The following is a 26,230-nucleotide window of genomic DNA, read 5'->3' as shown; positions in this document are numbered from 1 at the left end:
CAACACGTTTAGCCAATTCATCTTCAGTGTTTACATTTGGAGCTGACGTTAGGAATGTGCGGAATTACACAAAAATACATGGGCCTAGCCATATGGTTATTTTTAATCTCTTGGATTACTTCCAGTTCACGTTCGCTGTGGATAAATACACCACTACACCGCCTGCGTGCTGTATGAATGCAGTTTTAATCTGATTGTTTTTAACCCTGACACAATTTAAAACCAAAAATCTCAGTGATCAAAATGTAATTTTGGAAATGTTTTACGTCATATGTATGGTTAAATTTTTGTAGATTATATATGAAAAGTAAAGTCTTCGGAATTTGTCATTTCAGGTTTAAATTTAAAAACTTCCTGAGGAACCCTTCTGCCTCATTCTCCCCCTGTCGATTAGTAATAGCGTTCGTTGCTAATTTTATATTAATATTTTCCGTTTTTTCATTATTACTACTAATAAGATGTATAAATATATGCATATGTGTGTATTGTTTGTTTGTTTGTTAATTTCGCGCAAAGCTACTCGAGGGCTATCTGCGCTAGCCGTCCCTAGTTTAGCAAGGTAAGACTAGAGGGTAGGCAGCTAGTCATCACCATCCACCGCCAACGCTTTGGCTACTCTTTTACCAACGAATTGTGGAATTGTGCGTCACATTATAACGCCCCCACGGCTGAAAAGGCGAGCATGTTTGGTGCGATGGGGATGTGAACCCGCGACCCTCAGATTACGAGTCGCACGTCTTAACCCTCCTGGCCATTAAGCAAGTATAGTTGACAAAAAATCTGATATTTTATCACTGTCCCGTTTTCACGTTGGAAGAGTGACAAGTCAGGTAATAGTTGACATGGACCTTTGTTGAAACCTGATTTTTCTTTAGTTTTCATGGAAAAACTGGAATTAAACCTTACCACTTAGTAGTTTTAATGTGGATAATTGGTCTGAAACGTGATCTTATATACATTGCAAAGTGTGATGTCTGTACGAGTGTTCGTCTGTCTCTCATTTACTGCGAGCACTTTCCATGCTGCGTTTGAAACGCTGCACATGCAGGAAAAGCTTAACATTCACTTCTGAAATGACAGGAAAACAGGTATGAATAATTTTGATGTAAAAATTTATTTCGTAAAAAGGATATTCTACACTAAATTGTTAGGAATTAGTTACAGTTACATTCACAATTCGAAGTGTGACGTAACTTAAATAATAAAAAGGTAGATTTACTGATGATGTTCTTGAGAGGTTTAGTGTGACTAAAATGCTCAACAATTACTTTTAGCAGCGGGCGGTATAAGTAGTTCAGAGTTTTGGCTTTGAGTGAAACTAAGAGTACAACAAAACTAACCTCTTTGAAGTCCACGAAATAATTTAAATTGATTAAATTAAACTTTTCCTGTCACTGGAGATCGGTACTTTTTTGCTTATTGTAAATGTAGTAAACAGCAAACTTAACTAATGGCATAATGCTATATTATAAACGGAACAATTATATAGCATCAACAGCTAGCAAGTATTAAATACGTATAGTAAGAACTTAAACTAATGAAGCTGTTTATTCGTCATTAAACACAAAGCTACCAAAATAGGATAGCTTTACTACATTTGATACGGGTATCGAAACCAGTGGGCAACATTCAATAGGAAAAACCCTATTTGTGGTTTGGTTTGTTTTAAATTTTGCGTAAAGCTTCACGAGGGCTATCTGCACTAGCCGTCCATAAATTTGCAGTGTAAGACTAGAGGAAAGGCAGCTAGTCATCACCACCCACCGCCAACTCTTGGACTACTCTTTCACCAACGAATAGTGGGATTGATCGAAAGATTGTAACACCCCACGGTTTTAAGGGCGAGCATGTTTGATGTGACAGGGATTCAAACCAGCGACCTTCAGATTACGAGCCGAGTGCCTTATCCACTTGGCCATGTCTGTTTGTGAAAAAATCAAACGAACTTACGAGGTCTGTCGATGAAATATTTTAAATGTAACAAACTATTGTATGTAATAATTCGCCATGAACAGTAAACATTGGAACATAACTTATTTGGTATATTTGTTCTTGTAAACAGAAAGCTTATTGCTTCAGGACTGAATGCTTATATTTTATTTAAAATTTAGAACATGCTGTTGTTAAGTGTAAACCCAATAGTAATAACCAAAGAAAACTATTTAAAAAAACAAAAATAATCGTGTCACTGTTTATCAAGATTTCGCAACAAAATTAGGACAATGCTTTAAACAAAAATATAGTCTATTCTCCATGCATCGTTCTTTTAGGAAACCAAACAAATAAATTGGGCGAGAAAACAAGTTAAAAGTGGATGAAACCAGTTATATAAACGTCATATGAACAACAGATCACGTGAGATTTCTTCTGATATACGAGTTCAGTTGAGGAAAGTTGGAATTTTCGTTTAATCATTAGCCAATCGTAGAACTTCAGGGAATAAATTCTCTGGAAAGATAGAGTTGCATTGGTTTTCATCCTTGTATAACTAGTATTAACGGAGATAAAAATCGTTGTATGGGTGAGTTATTTTGTTATACTACAGAATACGTGAGGCTGTTGGTGCTTTTATTCTAAAAACAGCATTTGTTAAAACAGTGTTCATAATAATTTTGAGTTTAGTTGAGTAAATTTTTAAAGAAACGATTAGAAATTAGGCACGTATACCTTCACTGTCAGTATCAATGTGGGTAATGTATAGTGTTAGAGTTGAAAGGGCGATCGATAAAATAGAGTGTGAATTAGTGAATGCCATGAAACTTGAATTTTGAAGTTGAAAAGTGTTTACTGTCGCTTGTTTTGAATATTTTCAGATCTTTATGCAATCTTGACATTAACTTGTTGAAAGTAAGAATTAATATAACACTAGAAACATTGACTCGCTTGCTTCTTAGGTTATCATTGTAGGCCAGTTAATGAATAGTTGTTTTTAACTTTCAAATTATAGTTTATGGTTAGGGCAAAGCATGATAATAGTGTTACTATTAATAAACATTGGACTTGATATATTATGCTTTTTTTTTTTTAATTTCACCTTTTGAAGTAAATTAAAATTAATATACTTACCCAGGTTTGACATGTTGGTGGTTATTACTTTCCACGTGGGCTAACCGTTCTTTAAATGGTCAATACAGTTGTATCTTCATTTAAATTGAATAGGAAAATGATGCATATTTTTATTTGTTAGTCTGTTGGTAATGTTTATTAAATTCTCCTTTCATAGGTATTACCAGTTTTCTGGATCTGGTAATGATGACATTTGGTTTGTTTAAAGATTTGGTATACCAGATTCTTTGAACACGAAATTGATTAAAAATATAGAGTTGTATTTTATACATGAATTAAGTATTTTCTCAAATGAAAAATACTGTATTGTGATTAAGAGGATGATTGAGAGTTTTAAACTAAAGCTTTTTAAATACAAGTGAAAAAATGAGTTATCAAAATAACAATCTGCCAGTAATATAATGGATGTTATGTGTTGAAAACTTGTTTTCTTTAGTAAAATATATTTCCAGGTTCACTTCTAATACCCAAATATAGTCTGTACAACTTTCTATGTACAGGTACACAGCATATTCATTTGTTTGTGGTTGGTATGAACAATGTATAATTTCATTTTATCTTATTTGAATGTAGAAGTTAACTGAACAGCTTGGTAACACTGTTAGTGTCTTTCTGAAGTGTTTATTATCTCCTGTTCTTCAATTCATTGTAGTTTTTTATAACCTGCAAACAATAATTGAATGCAGTTTATTCATATTGACTTAAAAGTCTCCTCTCATGTTTTCTTTTAAATTGTAACTTTTCTGTCAATATATTTATTCAAGATTTAAGCCAAAAGTCATACAAAATTTAAGTATAAAGTGAAGATTTTATGAAATGTAAATCAAACAATTTCCCTAAACTTAAAGCTACAGGAAATAAGTGTCTTGGGTGGTTATTTAAAGTCCAACATTTACTTTTCAACAAATCTTTGAACCCCCCCTTTCACAAATGTAAAGTGCTACCCTCCATGGGTACCAATAGCTACTCATTCCATAAGTCGATGTACCAAAATAATCATTTTAACTGGAACCTAGCACATAACTCTTAAATCTTAAGCTTTGTATTCATCCTGTTGTCTTTAACAAATGACACAAAGAAATTGGAGACTTTTTTATCTAATGAATCCTCCTCCCCCTAATAATCTTGTAAACTTTAGTTAGATCACCTTTTAGTCTGCATTTCTCTAGAGATATTAACAGATCTTTTGAGCTGTATGTGCAAAATAAACTTTCCAATTTTAGAATTATCCTAGAAACCCTCCACTAATCTCTTTCTAGTAAGCTAATATCTTTTCGATAAGGAGATTAAAACAGTACATAGAATTCCAGTTTATGCCTAACTGGTTGTATGTGTAGATAGATAATTATCTCCTATTGAATTATCATCATCATTCATTCTAAAATGTCAATGATATATCTACCATTATTTAAAGATCACTTTTACCATCCATGCTGTTGTGCGTGATCTCATTCATAATAGACATCTGATCCAAATTACTATAACCCAACTGTATTTTATTTCTACCTGCTGTAATTAAAGTCCATTTGCTATATGTTTGACAAACTGAATGACTTGTTATGTAATACCTCAACATTTTCAATACAATTGGAAATAACCAAGTTTAGATCACCTTCAAACTCTGTACGTATACTGATTATATTCCTATCACATGTAATTAAGAAAAAGCAAAGGCACACCACCAGAAATGGATCTGGTTCCCTAGACATCATGAACCTTAACTCCTTTTTCTCACTCGGCTATCCTACAATCCAACCAGTTTATCTTTCCTCAACCTTTGATTTGTGTGATTTTTTTTTTTTTTTGTGGTAAATCTTTTGTGTTGTATCCACTGATTTGAGTGGAAGTGGAACAAACCAGGATACCTTTTTATCAAAGTGTTCCTGTGTTAATCCTTTCATGATGGGTCACAAGTTAAAAGCCATGTAATCATATTTGTGTTGCATTCAAAATTTTATGGAACTACCATTTCATGAATTTGTCAATAAGTTTGGAATCAGATTATAGATTATAACAAACTTTAATATTATATACAGATTCATTTAAAAGTAAATATTAAAAGAACACTCCTAAATGTATATTGTAGTGAGTTACATGGTATATTGAATGTATCACTGTTTAAAATTAGATATTTGTGATGTTAAAGTACTAAGTCTATAGTTTTATACAAATTAGGAACTCAAATTACTGATATTAATAAGCTACATTATAAAATAAGAACCTTGTATCTTTTTATTTTGTTGAGATATGGCTTATGTACTGAAACGAACACAGTGGCCCTGTTCAACTCTTTCCATTTTTTGAAATCATTTCTTGTATACTCTTCCTAAAATATAACATGAATAACTAATAAACAGCTTAGAATGTTTCCAGAATAGTTTTATCAGTCATTTTAACCTGTGAAGAGGCTACCATGTTCTTTCAATCCAAGTTTTCAAGGTTGTCTATTAGTTTGCTCAAAGTTTCTTTCTTCTTTTTTAATCTTAAATACATCTTAGTTCCTAGGATTAATATATTTATAGTGTAATTCTCTAATATCATTGTAGTTATTTATTACTTCCTTTTTTTTTGTTATTCAACTCTACATGTAAAACCTTCATGTTGGGTATTTTCTGTATGCAAAACCTTAAAAGGCTTAGCAGCCTATGTCCAGCAACAATTGAATACAAAGGTCATAGCAAAAAGGTAAACCAAGAAGTAAAGAAAACAGTTATTGTTATGCCTGGAAGGTCAGTATAATAAATAAATAAATAAACATGTAAATGTGTAGTTTATGTGAACTAAACATTTGTACTTTTGTATTATATATAGTTGCTTTAACACAAATAAAGCATAATTTACATTTTCTAATTTTTTATGATGGTTACAAGGCTGGTCAAATGACAGTCTCCACCTAGTTAGAGTATAGAAAATATATTAATATATAGTTGTATAAAAAACAAACATTTGAAATGTATTTAGGAGGTTTAGAGATTATGCAATTAATATTTGAGATTTTTGAGACAAAGAATAGTTTTAATCATAACATGAAATTAATTTGCACTCGGATTTTAGTAAAAAAAAATATTTTGTTAAATGGACTGACTTTTGTGTACAAATATGGTAGTACACCAAATTTTGTGTAGATGCACATGCTTTATCAAAAGCTAAAGTGCAAATACTTAACATGTAGACGAACTTGTATGTATTATGCCTCACCTATAGCAATAGGGTTAAACTACTTGTGCAAACTTGCAAAGCCTGGGATTGCTGTTTGCAAATTTGATATCAAATGTGAATTTTTCATTTGCTAATTATTTTTTACACCTCGAGCACTGGTTCCACCTTATTGAAAGCCATATGAAAATACAAGTACACTGAATCCATACATTTCTTTTATCTAGATAAGTAGTGTCTTAACAAAGTTAATGGGTTAATAAGATAATGCTTCTTTAGTAAATTTTTTGGCTTTCTATCATGATGCATTTCACTTAATGAATATTCAAAGCTTCTTTTATCAGACATAGTTTACCCATAAGAGAATACTAAGTTGTTTGTACTAGGTTATTAATCAAAAGAAGTAATTGTCTCTGTGCAACTGTGTGGGTAAGTTTCAGTTGGAGTTTTGTTTACTGTTTGTTCTCCATATCTATGGAAGGAATATAAACTTGTTTTGTTTGAAATAGTTCAGTAGAAGACTACAAGATTAATTCTGGGGATAGTTATGTTATAACTTTTTAGTTTCTTTTGATAAAAGAAGACTAAAAGGTACTACTTCTATAGCATATAAGATTAATAGGTATGTTAAGTCTCTATTTGTGTCTATGTAGTGTTTACTGCAAAAAATAAGATGAGGATATGTGTCTAAGATTTGGAAAAGTTGAGCAATGTTCTCTTTAAGATTAGCTTATGAAATGAGTGAGTTGTCATAGATATCTGTAGAGGGCATGTTTGTTTATAAAATATTTTGTAAGATGTTGCAAGATTGTGCAGTTGCTGGTTCAGTTTGTTGCTTAATTTTATCTGAATCCAACAGGTCATCCTACTACAAAGCATTGTAAAACGTTACTAATATGGCTTTACAAATGTTTAGCTTACACAAGTTTTTTTGTATTAACATAGTCATTTTAACACAAAAAAAAGTTTCCTAAATGTTTACATTGTTCTTTGAAAGAGAAGAGAACAATGTATGCATTAGAATTGGCCCAAGTGTGCTAGTCATGTTCAGTGCATCTGGATATCTTGTTTTATACATTTTTTACTAAAATAACATTCCTGATGCTATATAACACAGTCTACCAAGATGTTTATGGTATGGTACACAATGCACACAGATACTATTGTCATTATCATTTTAACTTTATTTGCAGTTGGTGTCAGTTATTATAAATAATGCTTTTAAAATAATAAAGTACAGCATACCACTAACCAATATTTTGGGGCCAAAAATGTATTTTGGAATGAATTGTTCCAACATTCAAAACTAGTGCAACTATAACCAAACTTTTAGGTACTGTTTTAGAACACACAACTTGTTAAATTATTTGTTGAACAAAGACCTATAAATAATTTAGCAAGAAATTGTTTTAGTGGATCATTAAAATGATTATGGTAGTATCTTTGTGAACCACATGTTATAGTAGCACCAATAATTTTTTAGAATTGAGCTGCTTGCAAAAGAAGAAGTTATTAAATCATTTCACTACAAATCTATTTTTAATGTGTAATTAAGTGTAGAAAGTTATAGTAAGACATTTAGTTGATAATAAATTAAAGGTAGAGTAAAATTTATTGTACAACTGTGACATTAAATGTATCTTTCCCTTATTTCTAGTAAAATTTATCATGGAAAATTAAAATAGAAGAAGGTTTAGAAGATTTAATGATTGCTTATATACCACACATGTAATTTATTGTAGCAGTTAATAGCAATGTGAAGATGTGTTAGCATTAGTTACTAACATTTGATTGTTGACTAGTTTTACATGTTCATTGAAGGTTTTGTTAAGTGTGAAAAGTTTTTTGATTTTCATAATTACAAATATGAAAGCAAGTTGCATAGTGTTTCAAATTGTTCATAGAACAAAAGTGCATATCCATTATTTGATGATTATATTGTTTAAAAACTTTTCTATAAAACTTTTATAAGGTATGCAATATTTAAAAAAGAAAAAAAAGACTTGGTGGATTTATTTTCTAGATCAGTGTTCAAAAGAATTGGAAGAGGATGAGTTTATGCAATATCTGATTACCACTCACTTTCACGAAGTGGGGAAATTTGCCTCACAATGGCCATCTTGACTCGAACCACAGCCTCGATTCCAGCTCATCACGTAAGTCACTTTATTGTTGAAATTTAAGAAGTTAACTTATGTAAGTGTGTGGTAGTTTGCATTCTTTTTCAATGTTATTAGTTTTTTGATGCTATTGAGATTGAAAGAAACATGTTAGACCATGCTTATCTATTAATGTTTTAAAATTTGGTATTATATTAACAAATCTAAGGTATACTAAAATGTATAAGCTTGTTTATTTGCCAATGTCTATCAAGGTAAGAATATTTTTAATGAAAAAATTTAAAAGAATTTTGTTTGGTAAATTCCAAAAGCAAATGTTTCATGTTTTTTTTTTTTTTTTAATTCTTTCATCAATTAATTCTTTGTGTGATCTTGTCTTTATTTTTCTAATGAGAATAAAATTCCCAAATTTTGTTACCAGTTCTCTTCCCTGATGTTTTTTTTTTTTCTTTACAGCCAACTGACTTTGCCACTACACTGGCAATTAGAGAACCTCCATGATAGGTCTATTGAAAATCATGTAAAGGTATGTTCATGGGATTTATACGAAGCATGTCTAGTTGTTACCTATAGGTGATGTAGACAAGGTTTCATGCAGGGCCATTTCGGGACCAAAATATATTCTCATTATCCTAATACTGGCTCTTGTTTTGTTTGCTTAATTTAAATTAGAAAAATAGTTTTTAATTAAAAAATATATTACTTTGGTTACAGTAGTTTTGTGAGAGAGCAGTTTCTCTTAAGTATTTTTAGTAAACCCAAGCATATCCATGTGGATGGCAGGAAAACATTCCATCTCTAAGTTTTATATTTGGAAGTTAATGTATACATGTGAGTTTTCTAACTGTCAAAATGAAAGCATTTTACCTCCTCTGAGAATTAGTTTGTTACTAATAAAGATATGCAAGTATAATAATAGCTATGTAATGTGTGTGTGTGTGTGTGTGTGTGTGTGAATGTGATAGCTACTAAAGCAGTTTTAGTAATGCGGTAGATTGTATGTATGGCTTTTCTGTTTGATGGAATCATGAACCTTTTTACTATTAAGATCTAAAATTACAATTACTTTGTTTTATGGTGTCTTGAGACCCAAACTCCACCAGAACTTTTAGTTAAATTCTCTATGGGTTATCTACTTGCAAGTTAACTGTTGAAGATCACTTTGTTTGTAGTATTTGGAGTATGAAGTAGCCTAAAGTAGTGTATCTATCATGGCCTAGTTTAGATGTTTGATTAAATAGTTTCAAAAGTGTTCCTCTTCAAGGATTTGTTTTTCAGCTTTTAGATTTTGTGAAATGTTATGGATTAGCATGGAAATGATTTGAACTGGCTTGTGTATGTATGTGTGCATGTGTGTATATACTAAGTTTTGTGAAATTCTTCATGTTACAAGGTGGTATACACTGAAGCTGTTGATTCAGTATAGTAAGTAAAAAGTTGAAGCAAAGCTTTAAACATGAACATAATAATAGAAAGCATTTTGTCTAAAGTTTTGGAATTGCCAATAATCTGTAGGTATAAAACAAACAATACTTGTAATTACAAGAAAAATATCCATAAGTAAATAATTGAAATATACATAATAACTTTAACTTGTATGTTAAACCAACTAAGATACTCACTGTACCCAAACTTCCTTTATACACCTGCATACCATCTCAGCAGAAAGATTTCTTATGAAGTGACTGAAAAATTATGTAACATTTATTATCACCAAATTGGCCTGAAAGTTATTTGGACTCAAATTTCAGAGTAATTTTTTTTTTCCCCTTCTGCTACAAAAACATTTCATCTCCATGCATGCAGAGACTAAAGGCCTCCTATATTAGTGGGCCTGGTATGGCCAGGTGGTTAAGGTGCTATACTCGTAATGTGAGGGTTACAGGTTTGAATCCTAGTCGCACCAAACATGTTTACTCTTTCAGCTGTGGGGCTATTATAATGTGATGGTCTATCACAATGTATGTTGGTAAGAGTAGCCCAAGAGTTGCAGTTGGTGGTGATGACTAACTGCCTTCCCTCTAGTCTTGCACTACTAAATTAGGGATGGCTAGTGCAGATAGTCCTTGTGTAGCTTTGCATAAAATTCAAAAGCAAACAAACCTACATTAGTGAAACCAAACCTCACCTTAAAATACAAACATGAGAACACATGGACATATCTATAAAAACTGCAAGGAAGGTTACAAACCCTTTCAACTCTGCTATCTATTAATAGAATACAGAAATAGAACATCAGATTTCTTTCTCAAACTTTGAAGTTCTCTCTACAGTCTAACACAATACTAAAATTTCATAAAAGAAACATTACAAGTAAAAACCTTGCCCCTAAATAAGTCTTCACTTAATTTAACCAATTCATTTGTACCACATTTTCTTGTTTTATGTTTGAATATTCAAATTGTTTACTTCTTGTGTCTATATATTTGTAATTACAATATTGTTTCTTTGTTTTGTACCTTTTGAGTTGTGATGTTTTTGAAACATTTAATAAATGCTTCCTATTATCACATTCATGTTTTACTTTATCATTAAGTTACACTTTCTGAAAAATGAGTTGATTTTAAAAATGCATAATTGTACAAAACAATTTTTTATAAAGTGCAATAATTTACATTTCCTATTAATGATGATAGTGATTGTTTGAAGAACAGTTGGGGATATTAACATCATTATTTTTTAGTTGTAGGCTCCAAGAGATTTAAATATTGTAGAGAATTAGTATGATTTAAAAAGAACAAAATTGTGATTTGAAATTTTGGAATAGGTTTGCCTTTTTGTGACAATTACTGAAAAGAATTTTTAAAAATAAAGTAACTGGAAAGTGCATTATAAATTAACAAATAATCTCTTACTTTATATATTTTTATATATATAAAAAAAAGCATTAATACATATCTTTTAGTGGGAATCCTTAAATAGATCATTCCTAAGTGTGTGAGTGTAAGGTGAAGTACTTATTTAAACTACAACTGAAGCATCCATCAAATTCTTAGATAATCTGTCTCCCACCTTATTGAAAGCTGCTAGAAATTCTTTAAAAGTCAAAATGAATCACTAGTTAATGATATAATCATTAGTACTGAAATAGTCAACTCCTTAAAGTAACTAGTACAGGTAGTAAAACACATGGTAAAATGTGCAGTAATTTGAGAAAACTACAGGTAGATAAGGGTTGAATTTTTCAAATACATTTTTTTTAAGTGTTGGTTAACACATCTAATATTTTAAATTCATAAAGTATGTTCACATTCACTTAAAATTTGTATAAAATGTGTAAATTGAGTATAAAATACCATGAATACAAATAATTTACCCATACCAAATTATTGTGCCTATTCAGAGTATTTGAGAGACCAATCAAAAGATTGTGCATTAGGTGTCCAAAATCAGACTAATTAAGCTGTGGGCACATTTGTTTTTATTTCAATTTATAGAGGAATGAAGATATTGTTCACAATTTTTTAGGATTATTAGAACAGAATGAAGTATTTTCAGAAGTGTCAAACATATTGCATAGTGTTAAACTTTAAGGAAAAACACAATTTAACATTTAATTATTTACAAGACAAATGCAATTTAAAATATTTATTGATATTTTACACAAATATTGTAAATTTATAAAAATATTACTAAAAAAATATAATTTTGAACACAATATAATTATTTTTTCTTTTCAACAAGATTATTTGTTCTTATTTCAATTGTCTATTAAAATGCTGCCTTTTGGTGAGCCACATGGAAAACATCTTGTTTTTTTTCCTCATTAGGAGTTGACATTATATAATTGTGAACTAGTTTAATAAATCTTTTGGCAGAGTCATTTGTCACTTAAGCTGTTTAATTTCTTAGCAAAACGTTTCATAAGTTCCACATTTCTCATCTTCAAATGTTGATTTCCCTCTTTCCATGTTTCTAGTTGAGTCCTTTCAGTTCCAAAATGATGCAAAAGAAGATAAGACTTTGGGAAAATCAGATCAGACAGTTTAGTACCTGATTTTATTTGAATTTTTTTTTAGTTAGGTTTCTTCTGAGAAAATTCATTAGGAACATTATACTGAAGAAGGGATTTTAAGATAGCTAATCTGTCTTCGGATGGATCTTTATCACCTAGAGAAAGGACAACCAGCTAAGGAGTCAGGCACCATGTGTGATATCTTAAATTTTCTTGTATTTCTGCTGCTACATCAGGTCAAGTGTGAGGTTGCAGCAAATTTTAAAATCTTGAAGATCTTGAGCTGTAGCTTGAACTGATACACAACTTTTAAAGTACCACAGGACATGGTAGTACAAAACAAATACAACAGCAGTTCTAAGCCATTTCTTATCATACGATGAAAGGCAGTTGTTTAAGTCCTGTATCATAAAAAGTACTATCAGATAGATGGCATTTGTCGTAAATCTAACTTCGTGACTAGCTCTAGGCTGGTGAAATTTTAAACTGGACACATCTTCTTGCCAGAAACCTATAATCTGGCAGATACATGTAATTTCCTCTCTGAAATGTGTTTGTTCTGGGTGCATGTGAGAACCAGTTTGAAACAAGTGCTAAGGAAACTTTAAGGTTTTCAATGTTATTTACATCATGGTGTATTTCAAGCAAAATATGTTTCTAAACTTTGTACATTTTTCTCCTTGGGCCTTTAGTCTTTTGCCCTCTGTCTCCATCAACCACGTACCAGTGTTGGATGTTCTCAACAGGTTTTGTGGACATTTGTATCTGCTGGTGTTTGGGTATAGTGCTCACAAAACCCTGGCATTGCTGCAGTGTCCTTGTTTGACATTGTAGTGTGTCCCTTCATAGGGCTCCATGGTAGGTGGGGTTAGTAGGCACTGAAAATTTATTTTCTTTATTATGGATACTCCAATTAAAAATCGTAATATAATAGTGAAAAACAGCCTATAGGTAAACGACCATGTCTTTAAGATTCTGAGCAGCAATCCTCACCATCTGTACCACCTGTTGTACCTCATTTTCTTATATTGTATTTACTTTAAACAAACCTTTAGGACAAGTGTCTCCCTTTTCATTTAGAAGGCACTAAAGGGACTTGCTCACTCTCCAAAATCAGTAGAAAAGCTTTAATCCAGTGACATATTGGTGGAAACATCTGCATCTCAACAGTTAACCCTCTTGCATTCAAAGGCAGTTGGGGATATTCCTATTGAGGTTACACCTCATGCTACTTTGAAGTTATCATGAGAAGTTATTGTTGAGAGGGATTCAAAGAATATTCCAGAGTCTGAGATTCTTGCTGGTTTCTCCACTCAAGGAGTTTTTGCAGTAAGGAGTATATCCACTTGCAAAGATGGAATTATGGTGCTGACCAATGTCCTCATTCACACATTTACATCACCATGTCTGCCTGCCACCATCACAGCAGGTTATCTTAATTGCAGAGTACAGCCATACATTCAAAACCCTCTTCAATGTTTCCAGTGTCAGCAGTTGAGTTACTCAAAGACGTCATGTCGCAGGTTCTTGATGCAGGCATGCCAATGACATTTATGAAAAAAAGAGGAAAAGGTATATAGCCTGGCGCAGCCGCGCCTGACTAGGGGGGTCCAGGGGTATGCTTCCCTGGGATATTTAAAAAAATGGATGCTATTTGGTGTGATTTGGTGCAATCTAGGGACATAATTTCTTTGTTTTTTGACATTGCAATGTTGAAAAAGTACACAATATATATCATATAAAATAACAAAAGGAAATTAAAATACTAAATCAAACTAATAAAAACTATCTTTCATTTACAATTTTTAGCAGATTGATTTATTCTTTTAATTTGCATTCATTTTTTAGAAGATATATCAAAATATCTAAAATTAACAAATAAAATAAAAAGTAAATAAATGAAATTTAAGATTGTTTATTTGCTATTTATTCAGTTTAATTTTTTTCTAAATCAAAATATATTAATAATGAGTTAATAAAGCCAAAAATAACTCAGTAAATATTTCAAATACAAATCATTTCATTATTATCCTTTTTGTCATCAATAACATCATCATCATCAACTACTGGTATGCTGCCAATTAAATGTTTTACTGTCATTGCCAATAACTACTCTGCTGCATATATTCCATACAATTTTCAAATCACATAAAATTACTCTTTTGACTAATCATGACTACCTACAGTTCAAATTGTTCATCTATGCAATCTTGTCATTATACTACTGGTACCTTAATGTCAGTGAATTTTCCATTCTTTCACAAATTGACAATACAAACTAAAACAGCATATGAAGGAAAACTATGACATTGCTTAAAAATTCAACTACTGATATGGTTCAATATTAAACTACTGATATCAGTGATATGCCTCAGAAATTAAATTTTGTACAGTCACTGACATCAACAACTACTGCTCTGCTGCATGTATTCCATTAAAATTTCAAATTACTTAAAATTACTCTACATGACTACCTACAGTAAAACTTGTTCATCTATGCAATCTTGTCAGTAAATTACTGGTACCTCAATATCAGTATATTTTTCATTCTTTCACAATACAAACTGAAACAGCAAATCAAGGAAAGCTTTGACATTGTTTCAAAATAAAATTAATGATATGCTTTAAAATAAACCACTGGCACTGTATGCTGCAGATAATAAAATGTTTTTCAGTCACTGATATCAACTTCTGCTCTGCTGCATAAATTAGTCAAATTTCAAATCACTTAATTTCCTTTAATCAATCTTGGCTACTTTCCTCTTTTTTCGAGACAAGGGTTTCCAGTGCTCTCTTCGAGCTTTTTTTCTCTCCTTCTCTGAATGGGCAGCTCTCTGTGCCTCTGCAGCTTTCTGGACTTTTCTTTAGCCAAGGTGGCTGGGCCAGATTTCACAGAACCATAGGCCTCAAGCCTTTCTGCCCTTTTCTTCTGATTCTCCCTCAGCTTTGAGGTATACTTTGAAACTGCTGATCTAATGTCCTTACACATTCTCTTGTCTACAGGATCAAAATGAACATCTTTCCTTTTAAATATTTCAATCGCTGTTGTTTCTTTGGAGCGTGAGAGAATATTTTATCGTCTGGTATGCACACGATACCAGACCACGAGACCTGCAACGAGGCAAGCGAGACTGCCTCCAAGATGGCGGTCAGATTTTTTTTTCTGCAATAAACATTGAAAAATATGATTTCTCCTCAAAACCACCTACCCGGCCCCCAAATCGCTCATATTTTCTCCTCGAATTTACACTAATCTCGTGGGTGATCGTTGGCCGTTTGAAAACCGCGGAAATCTGCGTTTCAGTGGAAAAATGGCACACATGTTGATGTGTGCTCGTTGCAGTGGCAAGGACTATGATGCCTACAAGTGTGAAATGGACCCTCATTGCATCAATTGCAATGGCTCTCACTCATCTTACTTTTGTTCTTGCCCTGAATGGTTTGAAGAAAAAGAGGTGAAGTGTTTGAAAACAATTTATAACATTACTTATCCTGAGGCTCGAAATTTACTGTCCACCACCTCGTCTAGACATATGCTGCTGCACTTTGTTCCACAACTACAGCAAGAGTGCAGCCAAATCTCTCTTTGCCTCCAAAAGAATTGTTCTCAAACCAAATGAAAAGTCTTTTGACCTCTATGGTTAAAGTTGATGAATCAACTTCAACACCAATCTTGTCCTTTACATACACTTCAACAAATCCCAAGATCCACTTCCTTTGGTACTGGGTACAGGCATTTCTTCAGATACATCTTCTTCCACCCCAAGATACAAAACAATTATTTGTTCATGTCCTCAGTCACTGGAATCCCCTTCCAACAGCAATGACCTGCCCATTTTATCCAGGGCAGGATCCATGGAGGTCGATAGACTTACCTTAAATAAGGACAGTAAGGAAAAAAGATGTAGTCATAAACAGAAGTTTTCAACCCAATTCACCTACATGTAAATAAAAATGGTCACCCTGATACAATGGAACTGTTGCTTTATGTTGTAATCTGAATGACATCAAAACACTGATTGCTTCCTACCATCCTGTAAGGATCCTGTATGTCTTTCCTTACAGGATACATTTCTGAAACCTACCGATACAGTCACCTTTCAGCAGTTTTCTTCTTACAGAAATGATAGGCTGTGTGATGTATGCGTGCATGGAGAGGTGGCACTGTTGGTTAATCAGCATATTCTTCCCTGACTTGATACACCCTTGGAGGCCATAGCCATCAGTGTTTTCTTGGGTTTTCTACCATCACTGTTTGTTCTCTCTACCTGTTGCCTGGAGAGACATATGATCAGTCAAACCTTTGCTCTCATTGATCAGTTGCTGTCTCCATTTTTCATCCTGGTGGACTTTAATGGACATCATTTCCTCTGGAGAAAGGCTGATATTGATAGGAGGGATTGCTCTGTAGAGTGTATGCTCTCTGATAACAACCTTTGTCTTTTAAATACTGGTTCTTCTACTTATTTTCATGCACCTAGCCAGTCATTTACTGCTATTGATCTCTCAATTTGCTCCCCTTCATTATTCTCCCATTTTTCATGGAGGGTTGACAATAATCCATGAGGCAATGGTCATTTTCCTATAATCTTGAAAGAGACTGGTCGCATGCTCTGGTGGAAGATGGATCAGGCAAACTGGCCCTCTTTCACTGCTCTCACTGAACTTGATCCTGCCGCCATCTGTAGATGACTGTGTGGCAGCAGTAACTGACTGTATTATACAAGCAGCTGCTCAATGTATTCCTAACACCTCGACATGTTTTCCACCATATCTCCGTACATGGTGGAACCCTGACTGCCACATGGCAAGAAAGGTTAAAAAATGGGCCTGAGATACGAACTGCATCTCTTTCCAGTGGGCCCGTGCATGTGCTCGGTGGGTAAGATGTCAAATCCAGATGGAATCTTGGACTAAGTTCACAACTGGCATATCTTCTACCACCAGTTCCAAAATCATATGCAACAAGAATCAAAAGGCCATTGGGCAATATAATTCTTTCCCCTTCTCGATCTTGCTCTCTGATGGCCAGGAAGTAGCTGATACTCTAGGTGAAAGCTTTTGCTCAGTATCTAGCACCTTTGCTTCTTCCACCTTCTTAGCAATCAAGACTTGGGCAGAGCAATCACCACTTTCCTTTTGAGCTGATTGTCTCTGACTGTAATTGCTTTTACATTGGTGGAACTCAAACTGACTCTTCATCATGCTGGCAGTACATCAGTTGGACTTAATGATATACACTATGACATGCTGTGCCATCTATCTCATGCTTCTCTTGCTGTTCTTCTTATTGTTTTTAACTGGATCTGGCAGGAGAATGTTTTTCCTTATACCTGGTGCCAGACTACTGTCCTACCTTTCTCTAAGCCTGGGAAGGATCCCAAGATTCCTTCAAAGTACTGTCAAATTGCTTTGAGCTGTCTCTGTAAAGGATGGTTAATGCTTATCTTGTTTAGTTCCTCAAATCAACCTCCTCTCGCCCACCCAGTATGGGTTCCGATGACAGCGTTTCACCATGGGTCACCTGAATCGACTTGAAATGTCAATCGGAGAAGCCTTTCTTAAATGGCAACATCTTGTATCAATATTTTTGATATTGAGAAGGCTTATGATACAACATGGATGTATAGCATTTTGCGAGTCCTCCATATAAATATATATGGGTTAATGGATAGGAGATTTCAAGTTTGTGTGGGTTCAACTCTTTCCCATTCTTTTCTTCAGGAACTTGGAGTCCCTCAGGGCTGTGTTCTGAGTGTCACACTTTTCAGTATAAAAATTAATCCCATCACTCAACTCCCTCTCACTGTTGCAAACAGGCTGTATGTCAAAGACTTTCACATCTCATGTCAGTCGTCAAACATGAGGTATACTGAGCGGCAGCTACAGTCTTCCCTCAATCCTTTACTGAAGTGAACCACAGTAAATGGCTTTAACTTCTCTCTCTAAAACCATTTGCATGCACTTTTGCTGCCAACGGGTATTCATCCTGATCCTGAACTTCATATATGTGAAGTTGTGCTGCTGGTGGTCCCTGAGGCAAAGTTCTTGGGGCTTATCTTTGACTGTAAGCTGACCTTTATACCACACATCAAGCAACTACGGGTCAAATGTACAAGAGCACTGAACATCCTTCATTTATTCTCTTCCACCACTTGGGTAGCGGATTGACATTCTATGCTAAAGACATACGGTGCTCTTATTCGATTGAAACTCTACTATGGATCACTGGTCGATGGTTCTGCCAGACCATGGTCCTTAAAGATACTAGACCCTATTCATCATCAAGTTGGCAGTTGACATGGAGTGAGAAACTCAAACTAGCTTTTCCAAATAAAACCCTGTATTGGACTTTGGCTGTCTTGCTTCTGTAAGGATCGGAAAGAGGAAGTTGTTCTAATTACACTACGCATTGGTCACAGTTTTTTAACTCATTTTCTTTTATCTGGAACTGATGCACCAATGTGTAGTTTCTGAAACACTCGGATCACAATGAGCCACATTTTACTTGTCGTTATTATGACTTTCACCAATGGCACTATTTTAAACGTATTCTGTCCCAAGTTTTGTCCATAACGTTAGACTGTTATTGGTGATGGTAACACTGTCCACCTTGGTAATGTTTTTAGTTTTTAATGCCATTTAAGATTTTTTAATTTATACATTATACCTTTTTTAATGTGGCTCCCTTTTAAAAATCACAGTTCATCTAGTTTGATTTGAAATTAGAAACTGGCTGTAACATTAAATAACTCAACCAGGACTGGAAAGGCTTACTTCAGGTGATTTACGCTGCAGTTTGAACTATCCATTAGTCATCCTGGCAAGTTGTTATAATTTTGCTACACACCTTTTAAAACCGTTTTATTACTTTCCTTTTTGAAAATGGCCTTAACATCAAATAACTTGGAACCAGAACTGGAAAGGCCAACTTCAGGTGACTGTCGGTAGTTTTTGTACTTACCTGTTAGTCTTCCTGGCAAGTTATGATAATTACAGTTATGCTACAGAAAGTTTTTTACAACTTGAATTACTGTAGTTTTTCTCATAACGTTGTAGACTAGATGTAAACATTGGTTTTATGCTATTTGTTGTTTTTTTAAACTTTGTTTTGTTTTACCTTAATTTCCTTTTATGAATTTTACTAAATTTGCTTTTAACTTTTTACTGGATGTTTGGTTGCTGATAGCCTAGCTGCTTTGTGCTATAAAACACTTAAGTCAACCAAACAATCTAAGGTAGTACCTGTGAGTTCAAAGGTAGGCCACATCTAATTCCAGCTTTTGGTAATTAGGATGACATTTTCTATGAACTGATTTGATAGGTGTCTACAAAATGATTTGCTTTATTATACTCTACTTTTTTGGACGTGAGTATCATTGTCTTTCGTTTGGTGTTCACTTAAACTGGTTTCCTGGTCGTCTTCTTTTTCAAAAATTAGACTTGTTGCTTTTTCCTGTTTCCACTGCTTCATCCTTTCCTCCAAGATTTTTATTCTTTTAAGTGTTTTTGATCTTAAATTTCTTGTCGCATTCCAACATCACTACTTTTTTCCTTCTCCAATATTGTAAAGAAAAGAATGTCTTCCTTATCTTCACTGGATCTGAACCTAGCATGTTTTTATTATTTGAACAATATCTTTGGCCCCAATGTTAAAATGTTTTTTGTCCAGAAATGTAACTAAGAAAATGTCTAATTTTTCCAGTGCAATGTCCTACTTCATTTGAGGTCTTTATACTTTTTAAAGGAGATTTCTATTTTGTTTCTGATTGGTTTTCCAGACAAAATAAAACTTATTCCAAAGCCTATCAATTCCAAATTAACTATTTCCTTTACAAGACAAAGCATGGAATTGCCTATAGCTGACTCACAATGACCATCTTTGTCTTAACAGATCAGATCATTTGAGGACTGGAAATTTTCTTTCATTGACATATACTGTTTTTGAACATGACAGTTAACCCACAAATATCTCCTACTGACAAAACCTGGAGTCTGCTGTCATATTTGTGGTAACTGAGCTATAGGGTGGTCCAGGAGGAACATTTCTCTGTGAATATTTAAGTCCTTTATATTTTTTAGGTGGCATATTTATCTAAAATTAGTTAAAAATAGTAGTTAGCTTGCTTATAATAAGAAATCTAAATAAAATCAATAAAATTTTGTTGTAGACAGTACAAGTACAATCAGTAAAATCAATATTTTATAAAATACTTCATTCACTTCTAATCATCATAAAGGAACAAATTATGGCTTTTTAGCATAATTATGTGAATGTAAATAGAAATTCACACTGTGCCCAAATTAAGATTCTATTTGGGACACTCTTTTGCACATATGCATAGAAACAGCATCATTGACTGTTAATTATTGTCATGAAATTTAAATTTATGGCATCATGTGTCATGAGATTATTTCCAACAAATGCAATATTCTTATTTTCATTCTCTCTAAATTTTCCATATAAGAAAAAAATTGTTTATTGATAGTACTTTAAAGTACTCTCAAAATAGCATTTGTGGTTATTTGTGGATGCCATTGCCATGATGCCTCTAAAAACAAAGACACTGATAACTGTTTTTATGAGATAACACATTTTGAAATATATATTGTAACTTAGTGGCCATTGTTAGATTTATATCCACTCTTTAACAAACATTATTTTATACCTTTCTAGATAAAACTTGGTAAGGGTTTGAAATGCCCTTTATCTCCTTGTGAAAGAATTCTCAGTGAAAGTCTTTTCCCTTATCCAAAATGGGGAGAATCTCCTCCTCCTTTGCAGTTTTCAACAAAAGCATCATTTCAGGTTTTTGTCCAGGACCTTGAGGTTGTACTGAAAGAACAACTTGCAGAGTTACCATATAACACTGTCGGAAACTTTCTGAAGTTTTATGAGGACTTCAAGCAGCAGCAGACGCTATCTCTTCTGCCATTTTTTGTCCAATACAAACCTAAAATTGTGCCAGGAAGTTTAACTTGTGTTGGCTTGAGTTGCTCTTTAATTTCTTCTATTCTTGTGTCCCACATTGGTAAAATGTTCCCTGAAATGAAATCCATTTTATTTTTAGCATCCTGTGCAGAAATGATTACAGAGTTCAATTTTGTTGATTTTTCTTCTCTTCCTAAAACTGATGAGGATTTGAAAGAGCATGTTCTTGTTACTGTCAAGATTAAACTTCAGAATCGGGATGGGGTAATAATTCTTGACCCTGGATACCACGTTGGTGTTCCAGTCATTGTAATGGCTGATGAACAGTATCCACATACTGGGTGGTTTGTACAGAGTGAAACCAAAAAATCTCGGAAAGAATATTGTTATACTTTGCACCAAAACCTGAAGTATGTTAATTGGGCAGTTCGAGAAACGCGCAGTGGTAAAACAGAGATGTGGGAAAATCTCGTTTATGTAGGCTCTAAGTATCTTGCTCATGTTAGTGTATCAGAGAAACGAAATTTGGTATACAATTTTCGCACCCTCGTAGTCAGGGATGGCAATCAACCAGTTGCAGGTTTATATTGTGTGCTGGGAGTTAATGCTAGATGCACAATCTTTTATAGGGACATATTAGGAGAACGAGCTGAATGTAAAATTCCCTTGGATTATTTTGTATGTTCCCAGTTAAATTTGGAATATGAACATGCACTTGTTGCTTGTACAGACCAACTTAAATGTAACATCAGTTACTTGAAAACATTGCTGAAAAAGGTAGCTGAGGCAAACTTGGATGACAATTTTATGCCAGTTGTGCTGAAGATAAATAGTAAACTTGAAGAATAAACACATTTCCAGTAGAAAGTTCATTAGATACTTTTTCATTGATATATGGAAAGTTTGCTTATCCTACATAATTAAGTGTGTGACGACATATATTTGTAGTTATTTTGTTTTCAACTTTGAATGTTTTTTAATCCATCTCGTCAAATAATTTTTTTCCCTCTGTTAGTGTAGTCATAACAAGAGAATTTCAATATTTGTTTTAAACCTCAATGCCTTCTTTTTCTTCTCCTTCCTGTATCTCATGTTTTTACTTTGCGATAAATGTTTCATGGAAGATAATAAAAGGTGTTTTGAAAATATTTTACTACATCGTGTTTCAATACTGTACACGTATTTTGTTTTTTGTGACATTAAGCACAAACGTTAATGTCGATTCTTTTAATCACAAAGTAATTTTGCATTAAAACCAAAATGTTTCAGTAATTCTGACAATAATTTGGGGTTATTTTGCTTAGAAATTTAATATTGTATGTAGAAACAGAAAAAAGTTGTTTCTATCAGTGAAAACAGGTTTAGAAGTTTTAGCACACACAAACGTTATTCGAGATAGAAAGTAAACTAGTTAGGTTTTTGTTGCTTCATGCATTTCAATTAGACTTAGAATTTGTCATCACTTTTTCCCCTTGAGAATTTTTTCAAGTTGTGGTAACTTAACCTTACGAGATAAAAGATCAAAATGTAATTTCCGCAGAAATCTATGTTGAAAAATTAGTTCACTTGGTCACTCTTGAAATATAGGGAGTTCTAAAAGAGTTAAACTTTCGACCTACATGTGTGTAATTTTCATGTTTAGTGTATATACTCGCTCTATTGTAGGTTAATAACAGCTCTTAGAATATTTTTCGCAGTAACTCTCATGTTATGAAGGGATGTATATGTATGTAACTTTATACTGCAGGAAACCATTGTTGAGTTTCCAGTTAATAGTTAAAACGGTTTCATATTCATTAATTGTGTACGTGTGGAAAATTACATCTCTAGTCAATCCTCCATTTTACACTACTATTATTAGAAGTTGCCATTTTTCCACCTCATTCTGTTATTCATGACCCTATTGTTCTAAACTATATTCTTGCGCGAGATTTAACAACCAACCCATATGTTCCGAAATTCATGTTAGAGAAACGCCTCCAAAAGTAATGTTTTTGACAGGTCAGTCAAAGCAAGTTATCACATACTATGGTCGACTGCAGTCTAAACAACAGTAAAGACATGTAATTGACCAAAATATAATTTTTTGAAAACTTCTTAACTAATCCTAATTTTTAGAATCGCATGTTAGACAAATCTCTCTTAATTAAAGATGACACTAAAGAATAAACAAACATTTTGACCGTTTAATTTTATAAAGAGCAGTAGAAAGATGTTTATTGCTTACAAGCTGGAGCACTCGTTCCCTCAACGGCAGTTGTATATTCATGATTAACGAAAGGTTATATAGGACATAGTTACTTTCCTTATACGTTCCTTGGACGGAGGGCATCTACATTTACCATTAATGAAAGGCTATTGTAGGATATGAAAAGTTGCTTCTCTTATATTTGTAAAAACTGCAAAGTTCAACATGTGAAACTCCACATTTTCTTGTCCCCGCATATACCCGACAAACCTCGTCAAATATGCTGAAGATCCATCAACAGGAGATAAGGTAGTAATAAAAAACGCAAACCTAAAAATTCGTATGGACGTAATTAACCTCCATACCAATTTGGACAGACAGTACTATTTTATACATTATGAAGCATCGTTGTGTATATCCTTAGTATCTTCTGTTGTTATTTATTATCGTGTTCAGTTTTGAAAGTGAAATGGTAAATGGGGAGATCAGAGGTGTAAAAAAAAAAAAAAAGTGTATTGTTAACTACGCATTATCTTACACGCCCTCTTTTCGAATCCCCGTCACACCAAACATGCTCGCCCTATCGACCGTGGGGGCATTATAATGTTAAATCAATCCCACTATTCGTTGGTAACCCAAGAGAGGTGGGGATGATTAGCTGCCTTCCTTCTAATTTTGTATTCCTAAATTACAACGGTTAGAGCACATAGCTCTCGTGTAGCTATGCGCGAAATTCAAAACTAAACAAATGCTCTTATCTTGCATATTTTTTGTTCTTTACGGCCGCTAAATTTACTTTAAATACCTTTTTTCTTCAGTATAAATATTTTTGTTAAAACTTGTGCCAATACTTTTTCTGTAGTTTTTAACATCACTCACAATTAAAGCTCGCAAACTATTTCGAGCCAAACAGCTGCGGTAGACAATTTTTGGATTAAATTTTGATTCGTTTATTTGTATAGTTGAAGAACATGAGAAAACATATTCTTGAACATGAAGAAAATTTTTTTTTCTAAGGCTTCTCCTTTATATTTTAACCACCTCAATAAAAAATTAGCGTCGAATTAATACAGTATATAAAAGAGATTTAAGTCTGAAGTACGTCTACTCACTAAATCTAGTGGAAACAGGAAAATATATAGTTTAATCAGAACAAATTCAATAATTTTGTCATGATTAATAAATAAATTCTAATAAATGCTAAATAATAAATTGTTATTTGAAGGGTAAAACATAATTGATTAAAAACTTATCCATAATTACGCCAGCAATAAATTTTAGGGATGGAAGAAATTTGGAAATAAAATATTTGGGATTGGATACATACCCATTCCACTACTTGTACACTGCATTTGTAGGGTGAATGCACATGTATATATTAAGTGTATGCAGGAATTGGTAATGCATCCAATCCTAAATATTCTCTCGCCTCTGAACTTTTCCATCGTAACAATCTTAGAAAACGAATTTTGTTACTAGTATCTGAGTTTTTTAACGGTGCTATCTACTGATTGATGTATATATTTGGCAATATTAAAGAATTTATCATTTTCATCTATGTTGGACTGTAACTAAGATATTGTGAATCATCTGAAGCTCTAAGTCTTAATTAAATGCATATTTTAGGCAGAGAGTAAAGTGTTTTGGTGTGTACCTGGCACTAAGCCCGCTGAGATTTATGAATTACTGCTGTATAAGCTGTAGGAGCTCCATAATTTAGCGTTGTAAGTCTATTAACTTACCAGGGAACCTAATCAAACAGAATAGGTCACATTGCACAGAAGAAAAGGTAAAAGGACACACATAAACATTCTCAGAATGTGGAATACATGAATGTTAAAATAAAGAAATTATAGAAGATTGCAGTGATCAAAACATCTTTTCAGATTATTATAAAAAGAATACACATATGTAAAAAACACATGATATTCTGTTACCAGTGCAATAAATAAACATTTCGTCAATGTGTAATGCACAGATTAATGGAGTTGTCTGTTTAATGTAAACATTTATGAGTATTGCCTCGTCATTGCTGGCACAAAACTGAATTTTTTCGGAAATGAAAACAAAGGCGTTTTAAAATAACAGTTTCTGTAACGACTTACATGCAGATACATTACAGAGCACATCATAATGTCAAGTTCAAAGAAATGGTGATTTGAATATAATTAGCAAAAAAAACAAAAGACAAGTAACTATTCTAGTCTAAGCCACACCGATATCCACCTCGCTAATCTAACAGTGCTGAATATATATCAGCAGTGCCAATTGTGTGTCCTTTCGAACTTTTCGTATACTTTGTGCTATGTTGGATTCCATTTAAGCATAATTTTGTCAATGACAAAGGGTTCGGTGGAAAAGTTAAAAATTATGAAGTACGCTAATAACGGTTCTTAATGTGATTTAAGTGCAAAGAAAAAAAACATTTTTTGTAAATCAAATAATGATTTACATTATATTAACATTTCTAGCAGATTATTCGGACAAATCCATCCAATAATATCGCTATAGGAGCGAAAGGTAACACTAGTTAACTCAAATGGACTTGTGCCTTCTTTTATAAGAAGCAAATTCAAACAAACAACGTGTTTAAAAAATGTAGTTTTTGGAACTGCGCTAATCACTCTGCGCTGTAAAAATTATCTTTTTAAAGAAATAACGCAAGTCGCTTGGTACAAGTTTGCTACGAACATCAAGATGTTTTTGATATGACGAAAACAGTTTAATGACCTACATCTTAGATATTCGTTTGTAATTTGTTACAAATTACATAATGGGTTATATGTGCTATACACATCCCGGTTTCTAGCGAG

The 26,230-nt window shown here is 33.1% G+C and overlaps 1 protein-coding gene across 5 annotated transcripts; it reads left to right on the top strand.

Moving 5' to 3' along the window:
* Positions 1 to 485: 485 nt before the first annotated feature.
* Positions 486 to 22,377, top strand: LOC143223078 (uncharacterized). Of its 5 annotated transcripts, none has more exons than XM_076450507.1 (4): positions 486 to 1,088; positions 8,246 to 8,378; positions 8,799 to 8,868; positions 20,975 to 22,377. In XM_076450507.1, the coding sequence occupies exon 4, from the start codon at positions 21,335 to 21,337 to the stop codon at positions 22,076 to 22,078; it is 744 nt and encodes a 247-aa protein (XP_076306622.1). In that variant the 5' UTR covers positions 486 to 1,088; positions 8,246 to 8,378; positions 8,799 to 8,868; positions 20,975 to 21,334; the 3' UTR covers positions 22,079 to 22,377. The 5 variants fall into 5 exon arrangements, with proteins under 5 accessions (XP_076306622.1, XP_076306621.1, XP_076306618.1 ...); XM_076450506.1 differs by lacking the exon at positions 486 to 1,088 and adding an exon at positions 2,269 to 2,521; XM_076450503.1 differs by lacking the exon at positions 486 to 1,088 and adding an exon at positions 2,521 to 2,657.
* The last annotated feature ends 3,853 nt before the right edge of the window (positions 22,378 to 26,230 follow it).

Source organism: Tachypleus tridentatus, chromosome 8 (genome assembly GCF_004210375.1).
Source record: "Tachypleus tridentatus isolate NWPU-2018 chromosome 8, ASM421037v1, whole genome shotgun sequence".
Lineage (NCBI taxonomy): Eukaryota > Metazoa > Arthropoda > Merostomata > Xiphosura > Limulidae > Tachypleus > Tachypleus tridentatus.
This window is presented reverse-complemented; position numbering and strand designations above follow the sequence as displayed.